This window comes from Aegilops tauschii, chromosome 7, assembly GCF_002575655.3.
Source record: "Aegilops tauschii subsp. strangulata cultivar AL8/78 chromosome 7, Aet v6.0, whole genome shotgun sequence".
NCBI lineage: Eukaryota > Viridiplantae > Streptophyta > Magnoliopsida > Poales > Poaceae > Aegilops > Aegilops tauschii.
This window is the reverse complement of record NC_053041.3, coordinates 525062360-525079976: the sequence shown is the minus strand read 5'-3', so window position 1 is coordinate 525079976 and position 17617 is coordinate 525062360. Positions and strand designations below refer to the sequence as shown.

At 45.0% G+C, this 17617-nt stretch overlaps 1 protein-coding gene across 1 annotated transcript; it reads left to right on the top strand.

Moving 5' to 3' along the window:
- Positions 1-7161: 7161 nt before the first annotated feature.
- On the top strand, positions 7162-10423 carry LOC109751607 (uncharacterized). Its single transcript, XM_020310492.4, has 6 exons — positions 7162-7899; positions 8061-8252; positions 8378-8530; positions 8769-8906; positions 9027-9158; positions 10098-10423. Exons 1-5 carry the CDS (start codon positions 7494-7496, stop codon positions 9149-9151), a joined length of 1014 nt encoding a protein of 337 aa, XP_020166081.1. The 5' UTR covers positions 7162-7493; the 3' UTR covers positions 9152-9158; positions 10098-10423.
- Positions 10424-17617: the final 7194 nt, after the last annotated feature.

Below are 17617 nucleotides of genomic sequence, written 5' to 3'. Positions count from 1 at the left end.
GCAGCAGGGGCAGAAGAACTTGGGAGTGGAGGTGTGGCAGTAGGAGGAGACGATGCCGCCACCAGGGCCTGGGAGACTGCGGGTTCCGGAGCAGTCGGGACCTTTTCAGCCGGGCCAGACGCCGGCACCTCCGGGGCCAGCGGGGCCATGGGGGCTGACTCCTCCCGGTGATGCTCCTCTTGGCCTCACAAAGACGACCGGGCTGGGGAGGTGCGAGCGCTCGCGTCTCTTTTCTCAGCAGAAGGGGGCGCAGCCGCCGTACCCTCTTTCCTCTTCTTAGCCGCAGACAACGGCCTGGACAACCAAAGACGAAAGTCAGGAAGCAGCGACATGAGCAAAGACAAGACGGAGATCAAGCACTTACTGGTCCACCGTGGTGTATTCCACCCTCCGCTTGAGAAGCTTGAAGCCTGAAAGCGTCGGGGCCTGAGAAGCGGGTGCGCGGGCTCCGGCGCCAGAAGGCGGCGCAGCAAAAGGGCCGGAGCCGGCCCCGGGAGGCGTCAAGACGGGGGCAGCATCTCGAGGAACCAACGACGACCTGCTCCTTGTCGGAATGACAGGCAGTTCTCCCTCCCCCTGGCGGGCATCGACCTCGGTGTTGTCAGGAAGGGCGAGGAGGATTTCGGCTTTTTGCTCAAGGGGGAGTTTTCCCCCATCTCTTCGAGGGTTGCTTCCGAGTCCCCCTCCTCTTCTTTCCCCCCGCGGGACTCGTCAGAAGATAGCTCCACCGGCTTCGGCGCTGCCGGGGCTCCGGAGAGCGCAGGCGGCACCAGCCCGCACGTGTCGAAGGTTGGCCTGGAGACCACGAGCGGCTCCCAGTCCTGGCGAAGGAACAAAGGAGTGAAGGTGCTCGGCGGGTACTCCTGGTTATCCCCAACCAGGAGGCGCAGGACAGCATCCAGTTCGTCGTCAGGCAGGGCCCCCGGCCTCAGGCGGGTCTTGTCTTCTCCATCTCCAAGCTTCCACAAGGGGCCCGCTCGTGCCTGGAGCGGGGCAACGCGCAACATCAAGAATTCCCTCAGGAGCATGGCCCCTGTGACCTTCGCCGCCTTCGCGTTGCCTGGCTTCAGGTCGGTCTGCATCTGCGCCAACACCGGCGACGCCCGCTCGTCGGCGAGCTCTGTGCAGGGCCACCCCTTGTTAAACTGGGGCGCCTCCGTTGGCAGTGCCAAGCGCGGGTGGACGCACTTAGCGTCCATCATGACCCATTTGGCCCGAATGTTGTCGGCTCTCTTCCCGGTGCTTGAGATTGAGTTGGCTTTGCCGGATGCGACGAAATTGGCGCACCCGGAAACATGGCCGTCGCCGGCTTGGAGGAAGAAGAAGTGGCGCAGAAGCGCCACAGACAGCATCACGCCCAGATATGCCTCGCAATAGTAGGCGAAGATGGACAGGAGGAGGATAGAGTTGGGATGGAGGTGCAACGCCTACAGCCCGTAGTGGTCGAGGACCTCATAAAAGAAATCGGAGAAGGGGGGAACCAACCCGGCGGCGATGCTGCTCGAGAAGAAGGGGAAGAAGGTGCTTCCCTGAGACTCCGGCACGTCGGAGGCAAGCCGGAGCTCCGTCTTCACCCACTCATTGCTCTTCCCCACCGTCAACAGGCACGCGGAGGCGAGGCTCTTCTCGGTGACGGTGGGTGCTTCAAGAGCTGGCTCGTACCAAGCCGGTGCCGAGGAGGACTTGACCTTGCGCGGCGCCATGGGTCGCAGATGCGGAGCAAAATCGGAGCAGATCTGGAGGTATCAGCAGCAAGGAGCGAGAAAGGGGATCTGAGGCTAGGCAAAAAGGAACAGTGAAGGCAAGCACTGCCCGCGCCAGCCTTTTGTCAAGTCGAGCGGTTGTCGAGACCGCGTGGGGAAGTGGAGACGCCCACGTCCAATCAACCGCCAAGCGTCGACCAAGGCCGCAGGCTTTTGGCGCCCGCGGCGCTCCGCGCTTGACCTTTGGCTTCGCCTCAAAGCCAAGCCCGAGCGCACCTTGGGCCCGGGGGCTACTGTCGGCGTTCTGGGAACGGGGGTCCCCAGACTTGCCTGCCTGCGGCCCACGACGTGGCTATGCGAGCAGGCCTCTATGGCCCATCTTCGTCAACAAGGCATTCAAGACCCTCGCGAGGCGGACGACGCAAGACCTCCTCAGGAGCGGCCTCACTAGGCTGCCTCGAGAGGAGCGGAGATATCAAGGCGGGGCAAACCTCGCGAGGCTCTCATGACGTGAGCCATGACGATCGACACCAGGCGGGCGCCAGCGCGCGCAGCGTCCTCGTTTCCTCTTTGGTGCCAAGAGGGCAAGCGCAGGCGCGGAGTACCGAGGCATCAGGCAAAGGTTTCCATATCAGTGCAACGAGACCAAGACCAACAGGCCAGCAGGACGGAGGTCACCATGGAGCCCAAGACGGCGTCATCGCCAGAGCCTTTCGCAGGCGAAGACCGCTTTTGTCAGGATAGCTTGTACTAGCTGTCCCCTTTCAAATTGGCCGCCGTTGTTGGCTCCCTTCCCGCTCAATACTTGGGGAGAGGACCAGGGCCTATATAAGTAGAGCTATCCACCACCGTAGGAGATAACTCATTCGGAGGCATCTCACCCACACAAGTTCGTCGAGCACAAGAACACCTCAACCTCAGGAGGCTGTTCTTCCCCTTGTACTGTTCATCATCAGCCCAAGAGGCAATCCACCACCACCACACTGGAGTAGGGTATTACACCACAACGGTGGCCCGAACCAGTATAAATCTCGTGTCTTTCTGTGTTGCGCGTTGGTTGAGTTCGTCCGCGAGATCTTAGCGAGCTAGGGCGTAGATCGGTAGGAGGGAAAGAACTTCGCGCGCACCCCAGAGTTCGAACCTTAAGGGTTTTGCCGGAACCCCAGATCCGATAATACTCATTACTTGTTTCCTAAAGAAAGTTGCACTGATGGGATGGATCGATTGCTTTGGATAAGTTAAGAAAGTTAGATCTGTGATCTTTCGTACCTAAGGAAAATGCTGATTTGCTAGGAAAGAGCGGATTTGTACGTTATTTGTTTTCTTAAAATCCATTATTTGTTTCCTAAATCAAATTGCATTGATGGAGGGATTGGTTGATTTGGGTAATTAGGAAAGTTATATCTGTGATCTTTTGTGCATTTAGGAAAGTGCTGATTTGCAAGGAAGGAGTGGATTTGTACGTTATTGTTTCCTTAAAATCCTGTGGGAGGGGTGGCGGGAGGTGAAGCACAAATAAACCAGTGAGAGTGGGTGGTGGGAAGTGAGGCAAAAATAAACCAGACGGAATGGATGGTTGTGGGAGGTGAGGTGAAAAAGTAACCATGGAGAAAAAACTGAAGTCCCCCTTTAGGAGTAGAGATTATTTTCTATGGTGTACGGTGCATCATGATTTACATGTTAGTTTCCTTCAAATCTATTATTTGTTTTCCTAATATCCATTATTTGTTTTGTAAAGCAACTTGCACTGATGGGATGAACCGGTTGATTTGATTAAGTTAAGAAAGTTAGATCCGTGATCTTTCATACATTTGGAAAATGCTGATTTACTAGTAAAAAGTGGATTTGTACGTTATTTGTTTTCTTAAAATCCGTTATTTGTTTCATAAAGTAAATTGCATTAATGGAGGGATTGGTTGATTTGGGTAAATTAGGAAAGTTATGTCCGTGATCTTTTGTGCATTAGGAAAGTGCTGATTTGCATGGAAGGAGTGGATTTGTACATTATTATTTCCTTAAAATCCAGTGGGAGGTGATGCGCAAATAAACCAGTGAGAGGGGGTGGTGGGAAGTGAGGCAAAAATAAACCAGACGAAATGTATGGTGGTGGGAAGTGAGGTGAAAAAAACCGTGAAGAAGAAACTAAAGTCCCCCTTTAGGAGTAGAGATTATTTTCTATGGTGTACGGTGCATCATGTTTACATGTTAGTTTCCTTCAAATCCATTATTTGTTTTCTTAATATCCATTTTTTTGTAAAGCAAATTGCACTAATGGGATGAACCGGTTGATTTGAATAAGTTAAGAAATTTAGATCCGTGATATTTTGTATGTTAGGAAAATGCTGATTTGCTAGGAAAGAGTGGATTTGTATGTTACTTGTTTTCTTAAAATCTGTTATTTGTTTCCTAAATCAAATTGCACTGATGGAGGATTGGTTGATTTGGGTAAATTAGCAAAGTTAGACGCGTGATCTTTTGTACGTTAGGAAAGTGCTGATTTGCAAGCAAATAGTGGATCTGTACATTATTGCTTCCTTAAAATCCAGTGGGAGGGGTAGTGGGAGGTGAGATGAAAATAAACCAGTGGGAGGGGTGGTGGGATGTGAGGCGAAAATAAACCAGTGAGAGGGGGTGATGGGAGATGAGGCGAAAATAAAACAGACAAAATGAGTGGTGGTGGGAGGTGAGGCGACAAAAATAGTAGAGGGAAAGCTACCAAGTCCACCTTTAAGAGTGGAGTAGAGATTGTTTCTATGGTGTACGGTGCATCATGATTTACATGTTAGTTACATTCAAATCTGTTATTTGTTTTCTTAATATCCGTTATTTGTTTCTAAAGCAAATTGCACTGATGGATCGGTTGATTTGGATAAGTTAAGAAAGTTAGTATAGTTAGGAAAATGTTGATTTGCTAGGAAAGAGAAGATTTGTATGTTATTTGTTTTCTTAAAATCCGTTATTTGTTTTCTAAAGTAACTTGCAAATTGCATTGAGGAGGATTGACGATTGATTTGGGTAAATTAGCGAAGTTAGATCCGTAATTTTTTGTACGTTAGGAAAGTGCTGATTTGCAAGGATAGAGTGAATTTGTACGTTATTGTTTACTTAAAATCCAGTGCGAGGTGGTAGTGGGAGGTGAGACGAAAATAAAACCAGTGAGGGAGGATAGTGAGAGGTGAGGCGAAAATAAACCAGACGAAATGGATGATTGTGGGAGGTGAGGCGAAAAAACCCATGGTGGGGAAGTTACCAAGTCCTCTTTAGGAATAGAGATTGATTTTTTTGGTAAGTCCAATCAATGTCGCACAAAGAAAAGGCCAACATAAATATATTGACTTGAAATAATCTAAACCAAAATGATATTTTTCAAAACCACGCTCTGCATTATCTCAATGAAATCAGATCAATCTTACCAGATCTCAACTAAATCGAAACTGTTTTTTGTCTTCCCCTACCCATGCTTCAGTCAAATCAAATGTTAGCAAATTCGATGTAAGGCATATGTGGGACAAGAATGATGCTGAACGTACGCGTCATCGCAACAAAAAGGCAATTAGCTACTATAAATAAAACCAGTACAAAATCTGCCTTTTTGGCCAGTCATGATGTTGTTGCACCTCATCACGCTTTCATTCCTTAAGGATGCAGCTATATGATCCTATAGAACAAATCCTGTTCAAGTAAGGTCGTACAACGTTTTTCATTCCATAGTGCTCGACCGGCGAAACCTACCAATGACCGCATTAAAAAAAATCTAAAAAACATTCTTCAAAGTACCCATAAGCTCTAAATTTGTTTTTCTAAATCAAAACCAGTTTTTTTTCATGTCTACATTTAGATGAAAGACACACATTTACAATGTCTCATGAAGAAACATTTCAATAGCTGGGCTACAAAAATGTGGATCGGTAACATGAGATCCACATATTTGTATTTATGTACCTAGAAATGAAAACATTTATTAATACAAAATTTGGACATGCATGTAGAGCACATCATTTACATGCGAGTTCTATTTTTGTTTTTCGATTATCATTCTTGATAGTTGAATTCGGTCAATTTTGAGCCACATAGAAAAAAAGAAAAACATGCAAGATTCTTTTCCAAGACTTTCAAATATAATTTTAAAATTTTAAAAATAACATGCAACTCCATGTAACTTGTCCACACACTCCAACTTGTCGTCGTCATTACTCTACAACGGATAAGGATATGCAGTGACTTGTTGAGAAATCGGTCCGCGAGTTGTAATTTTCGTGGAAAGTTTTGTGCAGATTGAGATGATGAAGATGATTTGTTCATGTCATTCTCACACCGTGACTTTCAAATATTAGGGTTAGTGTGACATTTCACGGAGCTACTACAGTCAGTACTGAACTGAGGTTGGTATTGACACATACATTTGTGTTATGCAATGAAGTGGTGAGAAACAATTTCACAAGCATGACGTGGTTTGATCAAGTCTTTGAGAAGGCAAAATCCCTAGATCACACAATCACACATCAACAAGGGCAGTTGGTCTGGTTTAGCTGTGTGTTTGATCAAGCATTCGCTACTCTAGTTTTAGGCTAGGTGGGTTTAGCTGTGTGTTTCTCCCTGTTCGGGCTGAGCACCCCTTCTCTCTGCTCCGGATACTATGCGTATGCCTCCTTGTGTTCATGTCATGTGTCGTATCTTCGGTTATACTCATTCTCCTTCTATCTATCAATGAAAAGATGTGCAACCTTTGCGTATTCGTGAAAAAAAGATATATTTTTGTTTTTTGATTATTATTCTTGATAGTGGAATTCGGTCAATTTTGAACCATGTGGAAAAGAAAAGAAAAACATGCAAGATTCTTTTCCAAGACTCTCAAATATAATTTTAAAATTTTAAAAATAACATGCAAATCCATGTAACTTGTCCACACATTCCAACTTGTCGTCGTCATTACTCTACGGCAGATAAGGATATGCAGTGACTTGTCGAGAAATAGGTCCGCTAGATGTAATTTCCGTGGAAAGTTTTGTGCGGATTGAGAGGATGAAGATGATTTGTTCATGTCATTCTTACACCGTGACTTTCGAATATTAGGTTAGTGCGATTTTTATCGCACATGACACGTGACGCAGTCGGTTATAATAACATAACATGTGGTTTTTCATTGGATCACATGTTTTTAGTGACTATACTCTACTAATTCTTCCAAAAATTATTGATTCTAATTTTGATGAAATTTTAAACAGGTGGACATGACATTTTCACGGAGCTACTAAGGTTGGTATTGGCACATACTTTTGTGTTTGCTAAAGTGTTGAGAAACAATTTTACAATGCCCCGCAAAATAAACAATTTTACAAGCATGACGTGGTTTTATCAAGTCTTTGAGAAGGCAAAATCCCTAGATCACACATTCACACATCAACAAGGTAACACAAAGACAAACTTATAATAAAGAGAAGAGAAAATAGAACACGACGACGACGACGACGAAGAAGAAGAAGGAGCAGAGAGAAAGAGACGTGGAAGCGGACCATCAGGTTGGACCGCAGCTACCACTACCACACCAGGTTGGACCCCTTCGGCCTCCTCCTCCACCCCCCTCCGTTTAATCTTCCCTCGTCTCCGGTCCAAAGTTCCAACACAAAAGGAAGCCCAGCCCCTCGAGTCTTCCCCCCTCTCGCCGCGGCTCCGGCATCAAACTCCCCCCTTTAAATTATCTGCAGCGTCTTCTTGGTTACGCGTCAAGAATCCTCGCCGCGGTTGGTTTTTGCCGGAGGTTGTGGGTAGGTTGCCGCCGGCCGGTTTAGGATGACCGAGGACGCCAGAGGGCGAGCGGTCAACCCGGCCTGCCCCAACTCCGCCAACCCCTTCCACCGCTGCGCCGAGTACTGCCCGGTCGCCGCGCCCGCGGGCAAGTCCCCGCCGCCGCCGCAGCCTGGCCGCGCGGCGCAGAACGGGACCGGAGCGCGCGGCGACGGAGCGGGAGGGGCGAGGCAGCAGGCGGTCAACCCGGACTGCCCCAACGCCGACAACCCCTTCCACCGCTGCGCCGACTACTGCCCCGTCGCGGCCCCGGCGGTGAAGTCGCCCCCTCTGCCGCCGGGCCTCGGGGGCCAGAACGGGAGGACGCACAGCGACGGCGACCTGCAGCCCAGGACGCGCCGCCGCGACAGGGCCGGCGGCTCCGGCGGCGGCCTCCCCCTCTACGTCTTCCGTGAGCAACCAACCCTCCCTCCCCTTCCCTTTCCATCCCCAAATTCTTAATGATAGATAGTTGTCGTAGAAGCAGTACTGTTCATATCTAGTAGTATGAAATTGACCAATTGCGAACGCTAAAAAAAATGAATTTTTGTTCTCGTGCTACCGCTGCTGCAGTGCGTGAAGGCTCCTCGGACGGGGAAGGCAAGAAGGTGGATCCCCGGTGCCCCAACGCGCCCAACCCGTTCCACGTCTGCACCAACCACTGCCTCGCCAAGATAGTCGAGGGTGGCCGCTCGTCGGAGGGCGGCAAATCCCCCATTTCCCTCTTCTCCCGCCACTCCGGCCGCTCCACCTCCTCCTCGGAAGGTTGTTCCTTTGCTTCACGTGCTCCTGGCCTCCTTGCATGAGTTGCACCTATGTGCTAGTTGGCATCTAGAATCGATGCACGTTTGTGCTCATATTCACCGTGTCTCTCGGTTGATTGCGTGCAGATGGCAGCGTCAAGTCCGGGGGCAGCAAGAAGGCGGATTCAAAGTGCCCGAATTCTGGCAACCCTTTTCATGAATGTGGAGAGCATTGCACCACCAAGATGAAGGAACTGGAGAAGCAGAAGAAAGCCGATAAGAAGTCGCCGCGCAAGAAAGGTAGAACAAATATACTACTAGCAGGCTTCCTCTACTCATATGGATTTGCTTTTGTCTTAATTTGTGGGATCAGTGGGATTGCAATGGAATGCGGAATTATAATGTCTATGTTTCAATAACAGTTCTGGTGATTCTCGTATGAGATTTCATTCTTTCTAGCTGCAGATGCTCAATTAAGTTCTGTTTAATCGTCACATTTCGGCTTTTATTGTTGTAACTGACATCAGTGCCCTTGCAGGTGGGAAGGATGGCGCCGTGGTGCAAAATTGGAAGGTCGATCCGAGGTGCCCAAATGCGGGCAACCCATTCCATATATGCGCCCAGTACTGTTTCGATCATTTGAATGAAGCGCCATCAACACCTAAAAGCAAGCCAGGTGTGTTCTTTTAGTTACCTGAACCTGCTAGTGGTGTATGTATGCACGGATGTGAGGCTTTGGTTTAAGGTCCGCTTGACAACCATATTTATGGTTTTCTGTATTTCTGTTTATTTTCAGACTCAAGAAAGGGAAAGGCTGTCATGAAATCAGAGCCAACAGGAGAAATCAATCCTGATTGTGTCAATGCATCCAATCCGTATCATAAATGTGGAGAATATTGCAAAAGAAATGGCAACAGATAGAGACAAGGTAATGTGCATCCGTATGTTCATTCTTTATTGTGAAATAATAATTAATCTTTTGCGTGAATTGAAGTTATCTTACTAGTACTCCGTATTTTTTTTATCAAGCCATGGTTTCCTAGTTGCATTTCCAACACGCTTAGTCATTTTGACAGAGTTCACCCTCTAGTTTGAATACCCGGTGGGTTAAAGTTTGGTGGTTGTAAAATGTCCACTGCCCAAATTCCTTTTGACATGGTCCACCCTTTATGGGGTTGAAGAAATGGTTTGAGGAGATCAATAGACATATCTGTTCTTGTTATGAATCCAGATTTCCTTTCCTCCATATTGAATGTGGCCTAGTAGTAGAACTTCGTTCGATCATCTACACCTACTTTATCTGATTTTCTTGTAGAACCTAGTTAGTTCGTCTACACCCACTCTATCTGATTTTTCTTTGGTCCAGCTTTCAACTTTCTTATGAATTACTCATACTGAATCGATCGTCTGTATCTTTTGTATAGCAACCCCCCAAAACAACCTTACTTTTCTTTATGAAGTCAATTCAATCAATCTCAGTATATTATCTGATTTTTTCTTCTAATAATGCATCGTCATAGTTAGGTATGAAAAGATGCATCTAAGAAAAATAAATATTATTTTGCATAATGTCAACAGCTATAAACATTAGTAGCCCATGCATCGTGGTAGTTGGATACAAAAACAAACATCTGAGAACAATAAACATTATTTTGGATGACGCGGACAGCGATAAGCAGAAGTAGCCCGGGAATTGTGGTGGTTGCATGTAGGGACAAACTTCCGATGAATTATACATATTTCGTACATTAATGTCAACAGCAATAAGAACATACGTATCACATGCCTTGTTTTATTATCTGCTTCGATCAAACATTTGGTTGAGACGTCCTTTTTTTGGTGACACCTCCTCCTTTCATGCTTCCAGGCTGTCAAGATATCGTCTCTCAAGATGAATAGATGATGATGGTGAAAAATAAGTGATGCTCGCGACATTAGCCTTTTTAAGTTGCAGTAAGTAGTAGCTGTGCCTTGTCCGGCTCATTTTGTAGTTTGGCTGCAGCGGCTCCGTCTTTCCGGTGCTTGCATGTATATTTTTCTACATCCATAGTACTACTATATATATATTCTTCATGGTGTTCATACCAGAGTAATGAGTTTGCATATGTAGGCCAGTGTAAGGTATTACCCGAATACGCATAGTAATCATATTCTTTTGTAATACATCGTCATTAAGCATGTTTTGCCCCCTTCCACCGGTGTTCTTGCGGATGTTGTTGGCACTGTGTTTGGGCACTTATGTGTAGTGTCCACACCAATTTTCGACGTCGTCGTCGTCGTTGATGAGCCGACGAGGGGCGGCTCATTATGAGATGAGCTGTTTGACAAGTGTACTATGAATGAGCCGCTCTTCCTGGTTGGGAAAGCTGGTTGCGCCAATGGAGTCGTTTTTGCTTCTGGAAGATGCGTCATGGTGATGGGGCCATCAGGGTCAGCAACTCAGCGGCCATCACGGCACGGGAGGATAAGAAAACTGAGGAAGAGTGGAAAACCACAAGTCCTGTCCCGGCACTGAGATGAGAGCCTGGAATTCTGAGGCGTACTACGTGGGGCGGGAGACTCGGAGGAGCTCCCGTTTCTTTTGATTTGACTGTGAAGAGATTCTTGATGTGCGCGTTGCTGATGATGTGATCGCGTGTTCGTTTATGGTTCATTCACTTCACACGTAGTACTACTACGCAGCGGCGTGAGGACGAAAGGTAGGTCGCCGTAGGGTAGGAGGGCTGGTGGCTGCTTTTGATTCCTCCGTCCTTTCCTTTCTGGAAGCTTTTGTGCCCGTGCTGCGTTGACGTCTTGACGATGACGGCATGAAGCGTTTCTGCAGCACGCACGGGCGTCGACCAGGGCAGCGTATAGTTGGGACATCGTTGGTTGTATGCGTGATCCCCGGCGTCGCCGGAAGGTTGGTCGCATTTTCTCTTGCAGCTGCTTGTGGGAAACGGATTCTCCCTCGGCCTAGGAAACGGGCGGCAGAGATCAACGACTTAGATAGAGGCACCTCCTCTATGACAACACGCACGACGTCATACATATGGGACCGGCTACTGGTCAGTCGCCTGACTTTAGGAAAGGGGTCAGTCGATTCCTAACCAATCGACTGAACCAAAATTATGGTCAGCCAATTTCAGTGTTATAGCACACCTTAAGTCTTTTTGCATACAAAACCAACAGAAGCTCACAAGACTTCATGCGCCCAATGCAAAACAATGGCCCATTGATAAACAAAAACAAAATAGAGAGAAACAAACAAAAATGCAGACAGCTTACACAAAAATTGCACATTTGTACGATATGCAAAAATAAGCATATAGGAGTGGAATTTATGCAAAAAGAAAAATTGTAAGAAGGAATGAATTATTTATTTTATATTTGCAATCTCACACATGTATATTTAGTTTTATAGATGCATAAAGTACATATCTGCATACATATATATATAAATGTATTATTACGATGAAAAATAAGCACACACCAGTGAGATTTCCGCGAAAAATAGTGTTTTCTAAAAAGTAATGGATTAGTGACATCGGTGTTACCTTTACAAAATAAAACAAAATGAAAACTAAAACAAAATCTAAAATAATAAATTAGTGGCATTGACATTTGATCCATGGTGTCTTTACTTCTCCGGATCAAAATAATGAGTATCGGTATTACCATTTAAGAAGGAAGAAAACTAAAAAAACAATAATGACAAAATTTGTACACGGTTTGAATAGAAATTGCGCTTTTTTACAATATGCAAGAATAAGCACAAATAGTGAAATTTCACAAAAAAAAATCCTAAGTAGGAATGAATTAGAGGTATTGGTATTACCCTTAAAGAATAAAGAAAATAAAATAGAAACTTAAACAAAATTAAAATAGTGAAGTTTTCTCAGAAACAATGAATAAGTGTCATTTGTTTACTGTTAACTGAAAATAGTAAGATAAATAATGAAGTATTTTGTAAACAATTTGCATAGAAGTTGCGCATTTTTAGTGTACATATAATTATGATTTTTTGGCACATATTATATAGTATTTGTTTATATAGTTACACTCAGCCAAAAACCCACAAAAACAAAAATAACCAATAAAGGAAAGAAAGAGGGAAAAAGAAAAACCCATAGAAACAGAAAACAGAAATTAAAAAATGAAGCAAAAATACCCTACAATAGGAAAGAAAATGATATAAAAACTAAAACTAAATAATGACAAAATTTGCACACAATCTACACATAAATTGCGCTTTATTATAATAAGCAAGAATAAACACATAATAGTGACTTTTTTGCAAAAAGAAAATTTTCTAAAGAAAGAATGAATTAGTGGCATTGGTATTTGATCCATGGTGTCCCTACGTATTCGGATCAAAATAATGAATTAATGGTATGGGTATTACCGTTTAAGAAGAAAGAAAAGTAAAAAACAATAATGACAAAATTTGCACACGGTTTGAATAGAAATTGTGTTTTTTTCTAATATGCAAGAATATGCACAAATAGTGAAATTTCACAGAAAAAGAATCTGAAGTAGGAATGGATTAGAGGTATTTGTGTTACCCTTAAAGAATAAAGAAAATGAAACAAAACCTTAAACAAAATTAAAATAGTGAAGTTTTCTAAGAAACAAGGAATTAGTGTCATTGGTTTCCCGTTAAGACGAAAGGAACTGAAAATAATAAAACATATAATGAAATATTTTGCAAACAATTTGCATAGAAGTTGCGCATTTTTAAAATTTGCAGGAATAAGAATATAATAGTGTATTTTTCACAAAAAGGAAGTTTCCTGAGAAGAAATGAATTTGCGGCGTTGGTATTATCATTAAAGAATAAAGAAAAAAATAATACTAAAAAAATTGAAATACCAAAGTTTTCAAGAAAGAATGAATTAGTGGCTTACGTATTACTCTTTAAGAAGAAGAAAATAAAATAGAAACTAAAACAAAATCAAAATAAGAAGTTTTTTAAGAAAGAATAAATTATTGTCATTAGTTTTACCTTAAAAAACAAAAATAAATTAATTAACTAAAATAAGGAAAATGAATTAGTAGCATTATTATTACCCATTAAAAATAACAATTTTTTTTGCAAAACTTGCGCACAACTTCGCTCTTAAATTACACTTTTTTAGTACGCATACAATAGTCATATAGTAACGTAACTTTCGTGCATATTGCAAATTATTTAAGTGTGTACATTACATTCACCCAACATCCCAAAAATATATATATAAAAATAAAACCAACTAACAAAGAGAAACAAAAACACAAAAGTAAAAGCATATAAAAACAAAAAAATAAAAAAAAGGGAAAGAGAGGAGGGCTGGATCACACAGTTGATGGGCGTCGGCCCAGAAGGAAATCGACTGACCCAAATAAGGGGTCAGTCAAAAAAAGAAAGAAGCCCACAAAACAAACAACACATGCCAGAAAAAAAACGCAGCACGAATCTCAGAGAGAAACCAATGGCCACAAAATTGACTGGCCCAAAAGTGAAATTTCAGTTGACTGAAATGTAGCTAAAATGCATATATATAGCACCCAAAAGGATAAAGAAAAGAATAATAAAGCATGACGAGCTATCGTCATGGCCAAGGCTGTTGAATAATTAGGCATTTTTCCACTATGTTTAATCCAGAAAAACAATAGGTAAAACATGATCAACATGATAGAGAGAACAATTGAAACTAGTCATGCAGTTGAGATAATAAGCAACGAGCAACATATCCATGTCGATCACTAATAGCAGTAAACCAAATGCTAGCCCTAACAGTGAGGATAAGATGGCATACGACGCAGTAGCAGAAGGTGTAGATGTCCCGATCGTCATGTCGCTGAAGAGGTCGTTGACGTCGGGGAAGAAGTCGTCTTTGGGGAACTCGTCGCCGGTGATGTCGCCGTTCGCAGCCACAATGAACAAGAATCCAGCAGTCGCAAGGACGCTCCCCAAAAACTTGATCGCCCTCTGCCGTACCGGATCACAAGAGGCGGGGTTTTGGAGGCCTGCTGTCTCACTCGTACCGGATCACAAGAGGCGGTGTTTCGGAGGCCTGCTGTCTCACTCTCCGGTGCACGCCGGAAGCGAGATGGGAAAGAGGTAGGCGGTGCAATGCTCTAGAACAATGTGAGGAGTTGTGTCTCGTTGGGAAGAGGAGCGACCTCTTATAGGAGTAACAAGATGAAACTGAAATGGACACACTAATTCTCATTAAGGAGAGGAGAAACAGACGCACTAAAAATCCTATTAAGTGGTGAATTTCGTCTCTCATTAGTAGGCAAATCGTTTCAAGTTCTTGCATGACAAAATATGCTAGCACACATGGTATGAAGAAACCAATGTACCAATGAAGAAATGAAACCGAAACCAAAATATTGATGCCATCAATGAGGAGATGAATGTCATCATTCACCACCATTCGGTTTCACTTTCCACTAGCGCAAATATTTTAGCTTCGTTCTTGTCATGCATGAACGTGCCACATGGGCCTATGGGATTTTCCTAGAAATTATTGGATATAACAGATGGTCTAAATCCCAATAATTCTAACAATCCCCCACCAGATCCCACAGGCACATCAAGTTTGCATATGGTTCCAAAACATTGTTTATATACCGGTATTTTGGTGGAGACTGTTAAGTTGAACTTCCACCTAGAACTCCACGCTACACTCGATCACAACTTGAACAGTGGACTGTGCCTTGAACTGCAAGTTTTGTGCAAACAAGTTTCACGTAAAATACTTGACCGATACTAGACCGCTGAAGAACTTTCCCGCAGGTAGGAGCATATACGTCATACTCCGGGGCCTCTCCATGAGTTTATTAGAGAGCACCCAACTCTCACAGACTGCAACGTTTAACAGCCTAACTCATATAGATGTGTTCTTTCACTACTGCAGGATGCTGCTAACGTGACACTACGATCAGAGACACTTCGACGAAACTGTGAGCGATGCAATAATCGCAAATGGTGGTGTAAAAGAACCGTCAAAAAGGTGCAAAACGTTTGCGATGGCGGAGCCATCAAACACGGTTCAGATTTTAGTTGCATGTGCGATGCAGGGCATACGGTTCAGTTCAATGAACTGTTTGCGATGAGGCAGAACAAAAGAAACGGGCAGCCAGATGAAGGCGTGTGCGATATACAGCATACGGTTCACTCGAATGAAATGTTTGTGATGAGGAGGAACAATAAAAACGGGCAGCTAGATAAAGGTGTGTGTGATTGAGGGCATACACTTCAGAGGGATTAACTGTTTGCGATTAGGCAACATAACAGAAACAGGTCAGCCAGATCAAAGTGTCTGCGATTGTTGACATACACTTCACACGAATGAACTGTTTGCGATTAGCCACAACAAACTGAAACAGTTAGATAGATCAACATGTGTGCGCTAGACGGCACACACATTCTAATTAAAAGAAGCATGCACGATGGTAATAAAGAGCGCGCACAGTTGTTGGAACAAGACGTGTGCTGACATTGCTTATTAGGGTGCACCCTATGGTGCAAACGCCACGTACGCGGCCGAGAAGGCGTACGTGCCCACGTTATGCCTTCTAGGAATAGTGCCGCACTTATAACCGTCAGTAAATTTTGAACCTGCGTCCCGTCACATTCCAAATTACAAACCTGTTCATACCGATCAAAACCTAAACGGTTTCCCACTTAGGAGCGTATTAGTACTCGGTTATAAATACTACTACTCCAAGAGGACTGCACATTCCTCCTCAACTCCTCATCCACAAAAAAACAAGTCATTCATCATCGTTCCCTTGCGTCAGCCATGGCCAGTGTGAGTTCTGGGTCAAGAGATTGCCACCAGGGAGATGCGAGCATGGAAGCGGAAGCACAAGAGATGTCCCGCCTCGCCGCGAACGCAGGCGGCATGTCCTGCCGCGTGGCCGTAGCAGCACAGAGGTCCCGCCGCGCCGCTGAAGCAGCACGGAGGTCCCGCCACGTTGTCGATGCGGCAGACTGGTCCAGCCGCGCCGCGGAAGCAGAAGAGATGTCCCGCCGCGCCGCGAATGCAGCAGAGATGTCCTCCCGCGCCGCGGCAGGCTAAGAAAATGTCTCCCGGGCAGGCGAGGACTCTTACACGCGCATGCATGCGATCGTCCATAGCCAGATGGATTAGATCTCCGGCTGGGCGAGGTTGCAGGATGACATGAAAGCCTCTTTTAAACAGGCTACCGGCGTCATCCGGCAACTAAATGAGAGCAATGTGAAGCTCCGGGCCGAGCGGGACCTGCTGAGGGCGAAGATCGTCGGAAGTGCGGAGCAGCAGGAGGAGACCACTGCCTTGTTGAAGAGGACCGGCGTCATCGTCGAGAAACTTATGGACGAGAATGCCATGCTGCGCATCGAGCGCAGAAGGCTGGTGGAGGAATCCGTGGATGCTCTCAGGCAGCATCTTGAGGACAAGAAAGAGCTCATCGCCGCTCGCCGCGGAGAGTAGTTCCCGCAGCCTGCAGCAACGCATCAAGAAAGTAGAGATCAGCGAGCCAGATCATTGTCTTCCTTCTGCTTTTGCCCTTGTGTATTTCGGGCGTTGCCGCATGTGGCTTTTTTAATTATGTTCCTTTTTTGCGGGGATTTTAATTATGTTCCTAAATATGTAAGGCAATTATTATCCACTGTCATTGTCCTTATATTTATCATGCTTGCTATAAGTCGCAGTCGATGCTATATAGGTCCGTCGGATCTTACATCAAGATGTGTGCAAAACTTTCTTTTCATATTTTCATTTTTCTCTCTTAAATCTCAGTCCAGTGAGACATATAGCCATGCCGTAGAACAGGGGCTCGGGCGCCATTAATGGAGACGTTGGGAGGGAGGTGCGCGGCGGGTAGAGGTTAAAGGGCTGTCCTCACGATGAGCACACGCAGGGGTCTGATCGCACGCTTCCCGTACTCAAATAGCTACCCCGCACGACACCTCCTGGCCAATAAAAAAAGGGGACGCGTGGCGGCACGTAATTGGTAAATAGAACGCACACGGTTTCAATAATAATTGTGTTTCCGATTTGTAACGTGACAACACTTGTTCCAAAATAACTTTGTTCATTGTTAATGTGTGCGCCTTCGCAAATCGGACAGAAAAATTACCACAGCATGTTGGTGCCATGTCATGACACCATGCCAAGTTTCATGATTTTCAGGCGTGTTTTGGATTTACAGGAATTGAAAACCAAGTTTCTCAATCTTTCCGGCCGAGCCACGACGCCCAGATGTTTGAATTTCATTCCCATTTCTTGCATGGGACCTATAAATTCACCCAAGGACACACATGTGATTTTTCAACCAACTTTGGTGCACTGGAGCATGTGCTTGTAGTTCAATTTTGAATTATGCACATTAAATGCCCAGAAACTCAATTAATGCATAAAAAAGGCCAAACGA